Here is a 17,721-nt window from a genome sequence, read left to right on the forward strand (position 1 = left end):
ACTAAGATCTTTATTATTTGATGCAATTACTCATTGCCTTTGGAAATATGCATTTATTGAACTTTAAAAAAACTTGTCTTATTAACACTGGATTTTTTTTACTTTAAATATAATTCAACTGAGAAATAAACAAAGGGCTGGATTTTTAACAAGACAAACATATACGTCATTGCGAAATGCAATGCGGCCCAATAATTGTTGTATTTTATTTTGTTATATAGTCGTTGGCGGCTCGGGATCACTATAGGTCAAGTGTGAGTACAGTCACAGGGAATTGAAATTAAAACTTGATTAATCGCCTATAGCCCTATGTTGTGCTATCCATTACAGGTTTATGGGAACAACCAGATTAATTGGTTATTATGGCAGTGGGAACGGTGTGAGCCCGTGGTGGGCTGTTTCTGGATAGGCAGGATGCGTTTCTGTCATTGAAAAGTTGCTGGTTCAAATTCAAAGATCAACAGATTGTTTCTACCATTGGGCCTCCCAGCCAGGCCCTTAACATGCGATTGCTCCAGAGATGCTCATATAAAAATACATATGGCCTGATGCACTGACCCGTTCATTTATTGAGAGATTTCGTCAACAACCGGCTGCCTCCTAGATCTACACCAAATTTCCGTATAATTTCCAGATCTCATTGAAAAACTTGCTGGTCAGTTGTTTGAATTTACATGCAAGATTGGTATTGCCAGTAATGAAGTATGTTATGACTCACTAGAAAACTGTGATTTCTAAATTCTATATTTTATATTTAAAAACAAGATCTAAAGACACAATGCCATGTGGTGTTATGTAACATATAGATAATTCCAAAGGAAATTGTGGATATTGAATAAGGAAATATATATGGTTATTTCTGGTACCACACTTTATGTTGAACCAGGTGTGATGTAATACATGTGGTTTATCTGGGGGATCAAGAATCTTTTTAAAATAGCTTAATGAAACCATGATACGGTCAGTGAGTTTCCATGAGTTAGCTGATGATATTAGATAATACGCTGCATCATTGACTTGCCGGCTTAGCAAGTTAAAAAATTTCCAGCCACTTTCAGTAAGCTCAGTAAAGTTGGTTTTTGCATATTTCGTTTGTCTTCTGAGAAATGGTCAGTGGTTCAACAAAGGCGAAAATGTATGGCTTTGGTTTCTTTCAATATGCTAACTGACCCTGGAGCATATAGCTGTTCCGGAATGGATCTATAGGTGAATTCTGAAGTAGGAGAGCTTCAAATTTTGCACTGCAGCATGCAGTGTTTCTGCTGGATGCAGGTCCCGCCCCACCCCCCTTGCATGCTTACGGAATTCTGTTGGTTAATGGCACAATTAGGCCATATTATGTTGTCATTTAACAGTTGCGCTTATAAAGTTCTAATAAAATGAGCTTACTTAGGTAATTTCCAAGGAAAAAGAAAAACAGAAAAAGTAGGCAAACAGAGCAGGCATTTAATTAGGTAGCGGCAACAATGCATCCCTTTCCTCACTCCCATATGGCCCAATATATACTTCACTTTTCCGCGTGCGCTTTCGGGTTGCAGACGAGGAGAAGTGACATGAATTTCGTCATCAGAGGTTGGCTGCAGACAGCTGCAGTCAGTGTGCGTTTGGCCCAGGGGTGTTACGGTAATAAGGCATACGACGGCGTTTTGAAATCCTTACGACAAAATTAACCCCCCCCCCCCCCACTTAGTGAATTTTATCGACAGTATTTCAAAATGTCAGAATAGCGTAGGGTTTTTAAAATACAGTATTAAAATTTTTCGTTGTTGACTGCTGATCTGTGAACGTTGGTGCTGCCACCTACTGGAAATACCTAATCACTTATCTTGCACATGCGCAATGCACGGACATGCATAGGTTCCACTAGACATACAAAAAATGGGCTACACTTGAGATAGAGATTGAGTTGAAGACTTAATTTAGCAACTGCTAAAAGACATAGTTTTGAAACATAACTAGCTCATAATAATTCACATAATTATTACATGTTTGTGTACCTTCATAGGCAGAAAGGGAACATTCAGGGAACATTCATCACTAAACAATAATACCAGTTATACCAGTTATAATAGTATACAGATTTATTTCTAAATGATGTGGTCGTTAAATTACATGCTGATGTCAGTAGACAAAGACACCTTGCTTCTAGATGACATCCAGTACTGTGCAAAAGCCTTAGGCAGTCAAAAGAAATGTTTAAAGCTATTTATCTGGGTAATAAATGTATTTTTGCTCAGAATGAAAAACACGATTTAGCATTAGAAAATATGCAAGTTAAGAGTAACACAATAAAAACTAATCAAAATTTCACATGGGTGTATTGGATAGTTGCTGCAAATACTAGGGTGATTTTAGAAGACGTTTTGAAATGGCTAAGCTGACAGACTTTGACAGGTAAAATAGCATAGTTTTACTCTAACATAAACATCATTTTCTTTGGCTGCCTAGGACGTTTGTGCCGTACTGTACATGTACCGATATACAGATTTCCTCTGTTTTCCCTTCATTGCCATATTGCTTTGTGTCGAGGCATTATCGCAAAAACATTTTCATAAAGATGGGAATGCTCCCTAAGATGACATGAGTGCAATCTGTGCCTGGATTTCCCAGTTAATAAAAACCTGGTTTTTAATAAGGGCAGTTTGTAGTCAATACAAACTCAAGTTATCGTGTGGCATTACGAGCAGAGCTGTTTTCTGCCATGTTTGTTTTCGTGCACATTCCTTTTCTTCTGCTTGAGGACATTTATTCATGTTAATGTACTGACATGCTAAGGGGTTCTTCACAGATACCCTCTGAGTCTGATTGGCTTAGATCCGTTTGCTTTTCACGGTTCTTACACACATGCTGTGTTGATGTGTTATATATGTTCCGTGCTTTATTTTGCCTTCTTTTTGCACCATTCAAAAACACATCATCATATTGATTCAAAGCCTTTTTCCTTAGTTCTGTTCTGCCTTGTTTCCTACCTGACGTGTCTGAAACCCTGATAGTATCTTTCCAGTAAGTATTGTTACCATAACAACTTGTGTACCGGCCTAACTTGTGCTGGCTTGAAGGCCTTTCAGTAGCAGAAGGAATGTAAAGCTAGGTGTTGCTTTAGATTGTCTCTTAGCCTATTAGCTGCAGGGCCTTTCCCACAGTTATCAGGCTGACCTCTATGCAGTTTTATAAGGGCATTCCACAAAATCCAAAAACACATTGTCAATTTATTTCTGTTTTCTGAAGCTCGTGTCCTGGGTCATGTAACAAATGATGGATGCTCTTTCTTTCTTGACAGAGAAATGGCTTATTTGTTTGCTGAGACTTGCCCATTGAGATATTAGTCTTTTTGTGGTGGTTCACTGGTGATAGGCCTTCGGTGCAAACTGTAGTCTGGTTTGCATTCTTCCTAGTTGGGCCAGGACTGGTGTTTGCACAAAGTTAATATTCATTTCATTGCTGAAGTCCAGCCCGCTCATTCTGCCTGATTGTAGGTAGTATTAACGTGGTCTGCTTAGCCTGTACTGGCAGGTAGTTCATTAGCATGGTGTTTAGTGCATTTAGGCCTATTAACAATATTTAAATTAATACATACGCTAATGTGTGTTGTGGCGAGTGCATGATTTTTCAATAGTTTTGCTTTAATCAGTTCAGCATAACTGTTAGGCCTATTGTTTCTGGTTTTGTCATGTTGTCAATTTTTTAAATAATAAATGTGTAACTTTTAATCAGTTAAATTGTTTTGGTTCCTGGCTTTAAACGGTATGGCGACGTGGGGAAAACAGAACAGATCTACCCTGAAGAACAGGGGTGGCCAATCTTATCCGCGAAGGGCCGGTGTGTATGCAGGTTTTTGGGATAACCTGTAGGTCAGCTGTTCCAACCCAGGTGTGAGGACTATTCAGCCAATCAGTCCTCTAATTAGTAATCTAATTAGGGAGCTGCAGCGAAAACCTGCATACACACCGGCCCTTTGCGGATAAGATTGGGCACCCCTGCTGTAGACATATTACCCTATTGTGGGTTATATAACTTCATCGGGAAAAAGAGGGCTTGGGTAAACATCCCATAGTGATCTCTTTGACATTGTGCTGCTGCTGAAATTCATCACACAAAATTCGGGAGAATGTCGAGTCGGTATTCGGTAGCGATATCTCTTTGACATAGAGATTCTTTGCCGATGGATTTTCAAGCATCACAGAGACATTGCGCCAATGCATGTGGGCTGTCTGAGCGGTTATATTATTTTAGTGTTGCTGCTGTGACAGTCTAACACTGTACTTAATGTCACCCATTCATCGTGCCACCGTGACGCCGTATGGCATTAGATCATAAACAGGAAATTAGCGGAATTGGCTGCATTAGTCCATTAATATTTTCTTGCAAGACAAATCTAACGAGCCCATTTAAATTTCAGTATGTTTAATTGCGTTATTTAATTTGAAAAGGTAATTAATTACATTACTTGTAATTAACACTGGTTATCAGGTAGTCCAGTAGCATGGTGCTCTTAGCCTATGCTGGATGATAGTTCATTAGCATGGTAGTCTTGGACTTAAAAGCAAGGTAGCTAATTAGCATGGTGTTTTTTATTCCTTTTTAGCAAGTAGCTCATTAGCATAATGTACTTATCCTTTGTTGACTCGTAGTGAAATATCATGGTGTTAACCTTTCCTGATAAGTAGTACTTCTGCAGTGTTCTTAGTCTTTGCCAAGTTTTTTCTTTATTAGACTGAAGGAATAATGTTTTTGTTATAGATCATGTGTTATAAACAATGCAAAAGAATCCCACTTTGCATTAGGAAGCTAGATTGTTTGAATGAGCAGTGCTTAGTCTTTTATTATATTTGGAAGGCCAAATTAACAAAGTGGTTCAGGTATAATATAAAATTAAATTACTGCCTTTTGTCGTCTTTTAAACACAGTCAGGGGCAAAGAGAAAAATTATAAAGTAGAATAGTAATTAATGTTACAGCACAGCTTATGTGTTAGCTTAATTAGTTCAAGCCATTCTACTTGAAAATGGTGTAATGGAGGTGGCAGTACACAAATGTTTAAAATGTGGTGTATAGGCCAGAGCTTCCTGTAAATTTCTGCACATTATCACTTTTATGCGGCAAGAACATGTCACAGGAAGTTACTTTGGGGAGGTTAGTGTGATGCTTGCCTAGAGTGAGCAGCTGTTTCTCAAACCTCAGCTGTTTCTCAAGATGCGTCAATCGCAATGCAGTAACAGTCGACCATTCTGCATCGCGACTTCCCCTGTCCAGTTTAAATGTATTGCTGGGTCGGCATAAGAAATTAAATGGGATTTTTTTGGGATTTTCACGAAAGCCGCAGATGACACGCAAAGACCAGCAGACAACAAAAAAGTTGAGTGACTAATAAATGCATAAAATATATGTACAGTGTTGGTTAGGAGGACGCTAAGAGTGTTTACGGCAGCCTCAGAATCTCACTGTCATTTTGCTTTGTTTTTGCTCTGGTTGCTTCACTCGCCAAGGGGAACAAGAAATTTAATGTGGTTTTTCCAGATCGCAGGGGGCCTGTGGCCCTAACCTCTGCGATATGGAAGGGTCGACTGTATTCGGTTGATACAGTTGACAATAGGATACTTTGCTTTCCTCCCACAGTCCAAAAACATGCAGGTGGCCATATTAGCACTCTGAAATTACCTATAGTTAGAGTGTGTGTGTGTTTGTCCTGATATAGACTGGGATCCCAGTGTCCCCTGCCTTTCTGATATTGGCTCCTGGCTCTCTGTGACCCTTGTATCCTGTACTGCAGTTTCCCAATCCAGTTCTTGGGGTCTCACAGACTCCATGTTTTTGCTAGGGAGTTGGGAGGGAACAAAAATGTGGACCAGCTGTGGGTCCCTGTGGACCGGATTGGGAAACACTGCTGTACTCGATGGAAGTGGCTGGAAGATGTACATATAATATATGTGCATGTTTTCCTTTCACTCTCAGCAAGCCCATAAGGATAGCATTCCAGAGCAGATGGTACATGCTGAGAGCCACACGTTCAGGTTATCTGCAGGCTGAGCCCTATTTTTTCTCTCTCATTCTTGTTTAACTTAGAGGTTCTGATTTGCTTTAGCCTCCATAATACTCTCATAATGCAGCATGATGCTGAGGATTGTGTCTTAGTGTGTGGTTAGCTTTCAGTGGAAGCGGGCCCAGGAATTAATATGTAGTTTAGGAAGTGTTTAGGAAGCGCGCACGTGGCTCAGTGGGTTTGGACTTGTGCCCAAATGGTCACTGGTTTGACTTCTGGGGCTGGCAGACTGCTGCCTCCATTGGACCTCTGAACAAGCCTTTAACCCCCCCCCCCCTTGCCCTCACCTGTATATGTGTCTGTGTGTCTCATGGAGAGCAAGACAGGATAGACGAGAAGACAATTTCCCAACAAAGATCAATAAAGTATCTTAGTTCTGTAATGCTGTAGATTCATCTAACTCTCACAAACATCAGGACAATATTCTATGATTCATTGAGATTCAAAGTCTGTATGAGTCATGGGTAGACATGTATGAAGCATGGGTAGGCATGTATGAAGCATGGGTAGGCATGTATGAAGCATGGGTAGGCATGTATGAAGCATGGGTAGGCAAGCGCTGTAAAATACGTCCTTTCACAAGAAGTGGCAGCTTTCAGCTTTCGCTTTGTGGACTTCCGGTGTTTGTATTCATGATAGTACTCAGCCACTCAGATACAAACACTTTGCTGAGGTGTCAGGAAAAGGGGAATTACCAAAGAAGGGAAGTGATGTGCGTCTCTGTCCTTGGGGCTTATATTTGGACCCTGTCTCCTTGTTGAGACACAGCTCATGGAACTATTCCTTGGGCTGTGGAAATGTTTTTTTTATACAGTAAAATCCCGTTATAGTGGACTCGCTCATAACGGAATATGATCTATAACGGACGAGGTCCACTGGTCCCGGCCAAGCTCCTTTAAGAACATGCAGAAAAAGCATCGGATATAGTGGACTCGCATATAATGGAATTTTGCTTATAATGGACAAACAATTTGGTCCCCAGGGCCGCTTTTAACTGTAGTTTTGTTCGGCTATAACAGACATGCAGGCTCCGCCTACAAGGCGTGTGGCGTGCCGGTGATATCCAGCGCAGATACGTACGTAGTCGGGATTATTAATAGTCACGCATCTGGTGTATAATATAATATACCTGTATAATATAATAATCTATACCACAAGTGTGTCTGCTGAGGTGTGGCATGAGGAAATTGTGTCCTGTAGTTGTGTTCTAGGCATCCAGCAACTCTGGATGTGACGGACTTTGGATATAACGGACTGTTTTGCCAGGTCCCATGAAGTCCGTTATAACTGGATTTTACTGTAGAAGTTTAAAGAATACGAATCACGAATAAGATCTTTATTGTATTTAAATGTACACAGATTGCTGGGTGTGCCCCGATATAACGTATAACAGGTAAGACAATTTCAGGGCAATTTACACATGATTTTAACACAAGGTTGCCTACCTGCAGTTAGAAGCAACATATAATGGAATAATGGGTAAAACAGACAAATTACTGTAACTAAGCAAGGTTGATGCTAGAAAGAGTTACAGGATCTCCGATGACTACAGTGCAAAGTGTCTGTTAGCAGACCGTTTACTGTTGGTGAGGGACTCTGCTTTGGGAGAGAAGCTTTGTGTCTGGTGGTTTTGGCTGTCAGAGAGTAGAGGATGAGAGAGGTGGTGTCCTGGGTGAGAGGGGTCAGCTCTCCTGACCCTGTTGTTGCAGATATTCTGGAGAACCAGCAGGCTACACCCAATGATCTTCTCTGCTGCACTGGTGATTTATTGGAACTTGGTATGCTCCTGTGATGTAGAGGAGCCAACCTGCACAGCTGTGGAGGAGGTGAGGACTGCCTCAATGATGGCAGTGTAAAACAGGACCATCGGGGCCTGTGGTTCGAGAGAGAACATCTTCTGCTGTGCTCTCCTGGCAGTGCAGTCTGTGTTGCTCTCCCACCGTAGGTCCCTGGAAATTGTTTTACCCAAGAACTCAACTGACCCCTCAGTGGAAACCGTAGACTGTCTTGGGGTTTGGGGGGGGGGGGGGGGGTGGAGTGGGTTCATCACTATCTCTACAGTCTTTTTGGTGTTCGGAACCTTGTGAGTCTAGCTGTACCAGCGCATCAACTGCTTGACTCCCTGTCTGTAGCCAGACTCGTTGCCTTTGGTTATGGGGCTGTTCACGATGGTATCATACAAATTTCAGGATCTTCACAGACTGATCTCTGGAGCAGCAGACATTTAACCTGTAGCACCCAAGGAGCTGAACTGAGGTCCACAAACATAAAGAGAAGTTTTGAGATGCTGTAATATGAAGTGCAGGGACGAATTTACTGTGTCCTTGACTGACCTATTTGCTCTATATGCAAACAGCATGGAGTAAAGCAGGGGCTCTGTGATGTTCCTCTGGTGGGCTATGACCAGGTATTCAAACACCTTGGTTACACAGGTCAGGGCAGTTACCCTGTAGTCATTCCGTTCCATAGCCTTCACATTTTATGGACTCTTATGATGGTGGAGGATTTAAAGCATGTGTGAAGAGGGCAGATGTCCAGCGATTCATTAGAGATGTTAGTCAAGACTGGGTCAAGCCGTTCACAGCAGTGCTTCAGGGTGCATGCATAAATTTGATCTTTGATCTAGGCCAGTGGCTTTTTCACTTCGTGACTCAGAATAGTGTGAAAGTCATAGAAAGTAGTGTTGACACCCATAGACAATAAGCTGTCTGTGGTAGCCGATAGAAAATGTGTGTTCTGCGACAGTTGAAGCCCACAGACAGTGTGTCTCTCTGACAGCTTGACCGAAAAGCCACATTTCCTACACAGAAGCCTGTGTGCTCGTTCTGCAAGGTGTGACACGGAGCACTTACTCAGTTTCAACACACATGCATCTAATGACAGTAGGTCCTGATCTGAGTGGTTAAGCCAGGCCTCTTTCCATATCATATTTGTTTTCAATTAAGTGCTTGAAACTAATTCAAAAGGATTGAGTTGCATTAAAATGCAAAAAAAAAAACATTTGACATAATACTGTATGTAGCAAACCTCAACAGCCTGGGTCTTTCCTGCTTTCCTGATGTGGAGGTACATCTTTAAAATGAAGCCTTGTTTAACAGAAAGTACCTAATCTAAAATGTAAAAGTCTAAAACCAATGCAAAGTTCATTTTACATTAGATATTTAATGAATGAAAAAGTCTGTATGTCCGTCATTGAAGTGTGAGAGCTTCATGAGAGATAAATGTCACATAACCGGATATGGGTACATCTGCATCTAGGGTGTGATGGTGTGCTGGTTTCCTTGACGACGCACGGAGATGTCGGGTGACACCACCACCCTGGCATGGAAGTTGCCCAGCCCCACTGCCAAGGAGAAGCCTGATGATAGCTCTGGGGCCCCCCCTGTTGGAGAAGGGGGGTCGCCGAAGATCCTCAAAGTCTGTTTCATCAGTAACAGTTCCAACCTGGGCAAGAACTTCAAACTGGTCAAGTGTGACAGTTCATGGGAAATCAGGGTGAGAATTCTCCTGAAATTTATACCCAGTGTTAAACTGATTTTTATTAGGTTGTTGCTTTGCTGAAAGACGATGTGTAGCTTTTGCTTACACTTGTACCAGGACATTCATTGGAAGCTTCTCCTAGATGCAACTCCTGACAGCATGTGTGTTTACTATTTGCCTGACTTGTACATTGCTTTGGACCAAAGGGTTTGCTGAATATGGCAGCGTGTGGGACTGTGTGTGGCTCAGTGGGACAAGCCTCTGTATGAGTGGTCAAGAGGTCTCCGACTGGAGCCCAGCCTTAGGAGAATAGGCCCGTGAGCAAGGCCATCAACCCCCGGCTCCATGGGAGCCACTACAGGTGGCTGCCTTTTGCTGCCAAGCCTGCTCTTACCTTCATGTGTAGGGGGAGGCGAAAAGAGAATTTCTCCAAAATGGTCAATAATGTGTCATTTATTATTATTCTTATATATTTTTTTAATAATAATTGATACTTTTTTGACCCCGTGGGGAAATTCCCTTTATGCCTCCCCCAACTTGCTCTTTGTAGGCAAGAGTAAGCTGGCCACCTGTTGGGACACCCAGGGAGCTGGGGGTCGAGGGCCTTGCTGAAGGACCCGCAGACGTGCTGAAGCTGGCTTCAAACCGGTCCGATCACAGGCACACAGGCTTAGCCCACTGAGTCACGTGCTGACGTAAATGTGTCCTGTCGTTTATGTGATTTCTGGAAGTGAAGATTAGCTAAGCACTTTAGGTGGCTCTACAGGCTAATGGCACATGCTTGGAAGGTTGCTGGTTGAAATCCTGAGGGTCATAGAGTGATGTCACTTTTGGCCAAGCCCATTGGATAGCCTGCAGAGCAGAAAGAGCAGAAAAAGAAAGTTTTTTTTTTTCTTTTTTTTTTAAGAAAATGTTGCTTAATAACCACAATTTGCTTCGGCGTCTGATCTTCTGGATTAAGGACTCATGACAACAGTATAATAAAGTGATTTGTGTTTCATTTCTTAGAAAATGATGTGACTGCAGTTGTTCCACGTGTTGCTGTTTGTAATCATAATAGGCTGGGGAGAAGCGCAGGCCATTCAGTTTTATTTCTTGAGACGAGTTTGGCCCACATTTCACCTTTTCGTTGTCAAGTCTTAGAAAAAAGGAAAGCACGCACTTCCCATAATGTGGCATTTTATGTAGCTAAGCGATAATTTTAAGAAAAGGAAAGATGTCACATGAGGAAGTTGATTTTGTAACATTTAATTGGCTGCTGTCTACTTAGATTGGGTCAATTTCAGCAACGAAGGAAGTGTAAGTTCGGTGTTGTGCAAACTCCCCCAGGGCATCATCCAGTCCATCCTGACGAGTGGGCGGCTGGGTCCAAACATCAAGTACCCAGGATGCTATGGGCTGCTGCTGAAGCATCTGAAGTCGGATGAGCTTCACTGGCTGCACCCGGACCTGACGGTCGGGGAGGTGGAGCAGAAATATGAGAAGCAGCACCTGGAAGCGGAGTGGAGGTGAGGATCTTTCACATGAAGGGTTCAGGGGTCCAGACTAAATCAAGTAAAATCAAATTTTAGTTTGGAGCCATCTGGGAACCTTATGAATGTCGGTATTTCCAGACTTCCTCAGCCGCTAGCTGTGTTTGTTTTCAGTCTGATTAGAGATGATAGAAAAAGTGTTCATTAGGGGTGTAATAGTATATTCTCAAACTGTACTTCCCCAATTTTTCAATGCACACATGTAAATCATGGTATTACGCTATGCCGTTTTCCCATACGTATTGCCGCAAAAATAAGATGATGTATTTTCCCAAAAAAGTACCTAAAAGTTCATAAAAAAACTGGGGTTTTCTTATTTTTCAAGGGCTAGAATTTAAATGTTATTACAAAACAGCAGTCGGAGTAAATTACCCACCTCCTGCTTAAACGTAGCAACATACTTTAAATGTAATCGGCATCGTTTCAGCAATAGGACATTGTATGAGCGGCAGGGGCGGATCTACCGGGGTGGCATAGGGTGGCAAATGCCACCCTAAAAGAAAGCCTTGCCACCCCTGCTGCCATCCCAGTTGGCAGCAACGAATTAAAAGAAAAATTACGGCCAATTTGACATTTACGAGCGTGAATCTCCAATGTCCGACTGCGCTGAATGCAGCACGAGATAACGTCGAGAGATGACGGTCGTAACCCCCCCCCCCCCCTTGGTTTTCTTGGAAAAGTTGAGAGCCCTGGTGATAACTATGATTAAATTCAATATATAAACGTCTGCCATACGTTGCCACCCCTCAGAAATTCCTGCCCCCCTCTTGCCACCACATAAATATTTTTCTAGATCCGCCCCTGATGAGCGGTTATCTCACCCACTGTCGACAATTGGCTGACATAGTGTGACGCCCTGCGGTCGGACAGCAGCCGTCATACGTTGTACCGCACAGTGGGTGAATTAATTGTGTATTTGTGCATTTATGTTAATTGTAAATGTCGTTATTGTGTGATGTTTGCCGTGTAATGCGTACGTTTTTTCAGCGTGTAACCGTGAGAGTCATGTAAACTTGGTTTCTTTGTGCCGCAGCGAGTATTAAACCGATAGTGGCTGTTAATAGAGTATTTCATTTTTAAAAACTTGTCATCTCCTTTATTAAGATGACGCGATCACTAACCACAACGCTTTTCTTTTCTGCCTCCTTTACGTGGCTCTGCTGTATCAAAAACATTCTGCGCTCCAGAGGGTTGTGAAGTTTGTAATATTGATTATCTATCTGCACTTGTGCTCCGATTGCTGAGGTTACTTTTTGGCATTGATATGCTTAATTTCATATATGTTCTTGTCAAGTAAAAATATTTTTCTTTATAAAGATAAGATTTGGTAGTGGTCGCCTCGTTTCAGAGAGTGTTGACATGCTTATCTTTTTACAAATAACCTCACCATAAAGAAACAGGTTTCTCATTAGGGTACCAACTTGGTTTTGTACTGTTACTTTTACATTTAATATTGCCTATATGTGCTCTTTTTATATAATATAGAGAAGCCAAATCACTTCAAGGTTGTCAAAGCTTAGAGAAAATGTTAACACAGAATGTTTAGACAGGTAGCTCACTTAACGTTGCACTTTATTATTTTTTAATTTAATATTACCTGTATAGGAGCTGTACATACTATTCCCCTGTTAATTTTGCTGTTAATAATTGCTCTTCTGGTTGTTGCATACGTTTTTTATGCGTGGATCCAGAGTCCCATACAACCATTGTCCCAGATTGGTCATTTGTCGATTTTCATGAAGGGTTCAACTCAGTAGATCGAGCTGTTCTGTGGGATATCCTGAGACTTCTTTGGATCCCCCTGAAGTTGCTGCACGTTATGGACTGCCTGTACACTGGTTCTGTGAGTGTGTGCAGAGTGGAAGCAGAACCTCTGTGGTTCTAGCTGTTGGTGGGGATAGATTCACTAATCTTGACTGCCGACGATGTTGTGATCTTCTTGGAGTCAACGGAGGGTCTGATCGGGGCTCTGGAGAGACTGAGCAAGGAGTCTGAGTATCTGGGTTTGCAAGTGTCCTGGATATAAACCAAGATACAGGCCTTCAATGACCTCTTGGGCACAGCCATCAGCAGTATGTCTGTCTGCGGAGAGAATGACGACTCCCTCGAGCTTCACATAACTCGGCAGCGACATTCATATCCTTGGTGACTCTTCATTGTAAGTCCATAGATGGATTGGGAGAGCATGGGGGGTCATGAGGTCGCTGGAAAGGGGTGTGTGGAGCTCCTGATATCTTTGTAAGAGGATGAAGGTCCAAGTCTTTAGAGTCCTGGTGCTCCCTGTTTTGCTGTATGGTTCTGAGACATGGACACTATCCTGTGACTGGAGATGAAGACTGGACCCCTTCGTTACTATGTCTCTTTGGAGAATCCTTGGTTACCGCTGGGTTGACTTTGTGTAGAGCGAGCGCTTGCTCAGGGAGTCCTGAATGAGGCACATTACCTGCATTGTGAGGGAACGTTAGTTACAGCATTATGGCCATTTGGTGTTTCCCTGAGGGTGATCCGGCTCTCAGGATCCTCATTGCTGAGGACCCAGGCGGCTGGACATGGGTAAGGGGACGCCCACCAGGGGGCGCAGCAGATAGGTGGGCATTTCCATGGGTGGGACTGGACTACGTGTCGGCCTGGGGGGTTGCCAGGCGAGATCCCGAGGCATCTTGTCATGTGGTGGGTGTAGCAGGGTGTGGTACCAATTCACGATCTCCAACTTGACCTGACCAGATATATATGATTCCCTTTTTCCCCCAGATACGATCTACGGATTCGATATATTCCAGAAAATTACTTGGAGAAATTCAAAGATGACAAGACCACTTTATTGTATTTCTATCAGCAGGTAATTACTTATTAATTGCTTATTGCTTTACAAATGACTGCATGGATAATGTTTAAAATGTCATTGTTCAGTGCTTCAGTTCTTTGGATAAAGGCTTGGTTTTGCATTCAAGGTTTTTTTTTATTGATTTATACACATTTTTATTACTTTTAATGTATGTCTGTAACACAGTGGGAAGCAGTATTGCCTCGTACCTTTAAGGTTGCCGGTTTATATTCCATGTTATATGTGTTTCCTCCAGTCTCTAGTGCCCATTGTGTATCAGTACACGTGCCCTGCAGTGAGCAGAAGGCTGTTCAATAACCCTGTGATTCTGGATGCTAAACAGGTTCGGAGTGACTATATGCACCATCACGCATCCAAAGTGAGCGATGGGATGGCCCTGCAGCTGGGGTGTCTGGAAATAAGGTAAGCCAGAGGCAAAGTGAGCCAAGATGGCGGGAAGCTTGAGTGATCAATGGCAGTAAGACTGAGGCAAAATGAGCCAAGATGGCGGGAAGCTTGAGTGATCAATGGCAGTAAGCTAGAGGCAAAGTGAGCCAAGATGGCGGGAAGCTTGAGTGATCAATGGCAGTAAGACTGAGGCAAAATGAGCCAAGATGGCGGGAAGCTTGAGTGATCAATGGCAGTAAGCCAGAGGCAAAGTGAGCCAAGATGGCGGGAAGCTTGAGTGATCAATGGCAGTAAGCTAGAGGCAAAGTGAGCCAAGATGGTGGGAAGCTTGAGTGATCAATGGCAGTAAGACTGAGGCAAAGTGAGCCAAGATGGCGGGAAGCTTGAGTGATCAATGGCAGAAATGTACTGAATATCAGCAGCTGTGCATGACTCAGTGGCTTAAGAAACTGTGCGCAAGATTGGAAGGTTTTTGGTTCAAATCTCCAGGTCAGTAGAGTGATTTTACCATTGGGGCTTTGAGCCCTTTACTCACAATTGTCCCAGGGACTGTCTGACACTGATGAAAATGTCAGAAGGTTGTGAGGTTGTGTCACACCTCCAGGGCTGGTTTGCATTGCTATGATTGACTGTAATGCTAATGAATGTTTCCCTTTCTGTGCCTCATTGATTGGGTCATGATAGGGGTTGGTGTTTATAAATTATGTATCCACTTACTGTGGTATAAAATGTAATTTTATTTGCTAAACTGTTGATAAAGACCATTGCTTGATAGCACACATTATACCTATCACACAACAGAAATGTCTGAAGAATGGACACCAAATGCCACAGGAAGTTTGTTTTGCCATTTTTTTCTGCCTTACCAGTATTTGTGGTGGTACAAACTCCAGAATTCAGTTGGATAGCGGGTGTTATAATAAATTTAATACCATGATAAGAATGTAATGTCATAAAATGATCTTCATTGGTGAAGTAGTTCCTGCTGTAGTTTCAAGACTTGTACCAAAGAAGGATATAGAAAGATTAACTTCACAATATTTATACTGTGTCAAGAAAATACATTTAACTTACCAAATTACGTATTATGAGGTAAAAAATATTTTGCTTGTTTGGAATATAGTGATGAGAATAAAGTAAGCTAAAAATGTTTTTCTTCTGAAAACCAAGCTTCTATATCACTTCCCTAATATACAGCTGAATGACTTTAAACAAAAGAATAACAGACACATAAGAAATATCAAATCAGAACGTATTACCCTGTATGTTCAGGTGCGTGCAACCTATTTTCAACATTTTAAAAAAGAAAAATTGTACAAATACCTATTTATCAAACTGAGACTCGCTTGCCTTCATTCGTTTTATGTGAAGAATAAGTGAAGACAAATGAATAAGTGAACGTGAAACATTGAGGTTTACTGTGTGTCTTACTTATATGTGCCTGTCGGTCTGTGTGTGTGTGTGTGTGTGTGTGTGTGGGTTGGTTGGTTTTTACCACATTGTGAATACCAAATGTCCCCACAATGTGATGGAATATCTCACTTCCTCAGTTTTGTACAAAATCTGTGAATGTTTATAATAAAAACCAAGCAAGCAGGTTTAAATAAAAACTGAACAAAGTTTATTTTTCATAACGTTTGTCAGGGACCTAAGTGGAGAAGTGTGTCTTATATTTGGCACATTTGAGAAACGCCGTCCTACTGCTGTGGTCACACGGCACCTAAAGGAAAGTAAAACTAACTCATCTGAAATATCCAAACAAACCTTTATGACAAATCTTTTGAGAAATGTAATATTTTTATCTATGTAAATTCAGAATTCAGAGTCCTTAAGCATGCAAACAATATAATAACAATCACCTTGATTTGTTTAATCCACATAATAAACACAAATATCAACAAAATATGAATAACCCTTAAGATAATCGACGTTAAAACTAACATACTCCGTTTCTGCTAAATATGCAAGATTAGCAAAAAACTTTCTGACTTTGGAGATTTAGGGCGTAATGTTGACTTATGCATGAGCAGTTTTTGTCTTGTAGGTAAAAAGGGCAGAACAGGAGCCCCCCTGTGTTGGTTCAATATGGAACACAGCATTTTATTCTTCAATACGGGACAATCCCATACAGTACGAGATGGTTTGGTACTCTGCCATGTCAAATCCGTTCTCTAGAACAAGCAGCAAGGCAGTTAGGGGAAAAAAAAACAGCAACCATGCTATCAGCGTTTTCTGGTGCTACGCTATACCATGGTTATTATTGTAAATGAAAACTAAACATATAAGAAATGATTTAGCAAGCGGAAATAAAATAGAATCTGAAAATAAAATTAAGAACTACAATTAAATGAAAACTATAAACATTTCTTCCAAAATGAACTGAAATAAAATCAAATGTCAAATACTCTCTTACCTTTTACGTAAAAACTAATAAAACTACATTGAAAATTTAGTAAAACGATACTGGATTTCAAGTGAAAATAATATAAAAATAAACACTAAAGCAAAAATAACTATAATAAAACTCCAACTTTATTTTTGTATGGTTTATTTCTTAAAATATATTTTTAGTTTGCAGTCCATTTAATCCTTTTTCATATTCGGAGTCTGTTTTCAGGGAATCCTAAGGGAATTTCAAGAATTATTTGATGATAATTATCGATATCGAATGAGCTGAAAAATGATTGTGATAAAAATATTTTGCCATATCACCCAGACCCAGGTATTTATATTCACTCTGTTGTCATTTTATTTTCCTTTATGTTCTTTTGTTTTTTCATGTTATGTGACTGACTCGCATAATCAGTCTAACTTGGGGATATTTAATTTACTTCCTTGGTAATTCATATTTCTGCTTGGCCTGTTCCTTCCTTTTTCATGTCAGTGTTTTTGTTTTGCAGACGGTTTTATAAAGATATGAATGCCAAGGGACTGGAGAAGAAGTCCAATTTGGACCTGTTGGAGTGAGTGATCAACATTTATTAGAATTTTATTGGAATTAACACTATTTAATGCTTATATATTATGCAGCTGTAGATTATTTTTTATAGTGAATAATACTGCTTTTTTTCTCTCTCTCTTTTCAAGGAAGGATGTTGGTTTAGATTTGTTTTTTCCACGAGAGCTAATTGATAGCATGAAGGTAACATTTGTCCTTAAATCTACCTTGTTGCCATGGACATGCCCCGAGCATGTGACCAAGGTGACCGATATCCCAGCTGGTCCCTAACTGCTGATGCTCTGTGACAGCCCAAGCAGCTGAGGAAGATGATCCAGCAGACGTTCCAGCAGTATGCGACGCTCAAGGAGGAAGACTGCATGATGAAGTTCTTTGAGACATTTGGAGACTTTTCCAGTTTTGATGATGAGGTGTTTTCCTGTGAGCTAGTGGTGAGAATCTCATTGAAGATCTGACTGTCTATCTCTCCGTCTGTCTGA

General features: G+C 41.3%; 1 protein-coding gene across 2 annotated transcripts in view; it reads left to right on the forward strand.

Moving 5' to 3' along the window:
- LOC111841315 (protein-tyrosine kinase 2-beta-like) overlaps positions 1-17,721 on the forward strand; it is a 39,972-nt gene that overhangs the window by 1,222 nt on the left and 21,029 nt on the right. For both annotated transcript variants that reach the window (XM_023806976.1, XM_023806977.1), the window contains exons 2-8: positions 9,298-9,534; positions 10,849-11,027; positions 13,803-13,890; positions 14,219-14,298; positions 17,184-17,246; positions 17,371-17,425; positions 17,533-17,673. In XM_023806976.1, the coding sequence (XP_023662744.1) occupies positions 9,337-9,534; positions 10,849-11,027; positions 13,803-13,890; positions 14,219-14,298; positions 17,184-17,246; positions 17,371-17,425; positions 17,533-17,673 (804 nt within the window). In that variant the 5' untranslated portion in view covers positions 9,298-9,336. The remainder of the gene's footprint in view (positions 1-9,297; positions 9,535-10,848; positions 11,028-13,802; positions 13,891-14,218; positions 14,299-17,183; positions 17,247-17,370; positions 17,426-17,532; positions 17,674-17,721) is intronic.

The sequence above is a fragment of the Paramormyrops kingsleyae genome, chromosome 19, assembly GCF_048594095.1.
Source record: "Paramormyrops kingsleyae isolate MSU_618 chromosome 19, PKINGS_0.4, whole genome shotgun sequence".
Lineage (NCBI taxonomy): Eukaryota > Metazoa > Chordata > Actinopteri > Osteoglossiformes > Mormyridae > Paramormyrops > Paramormyrops kingsleyae.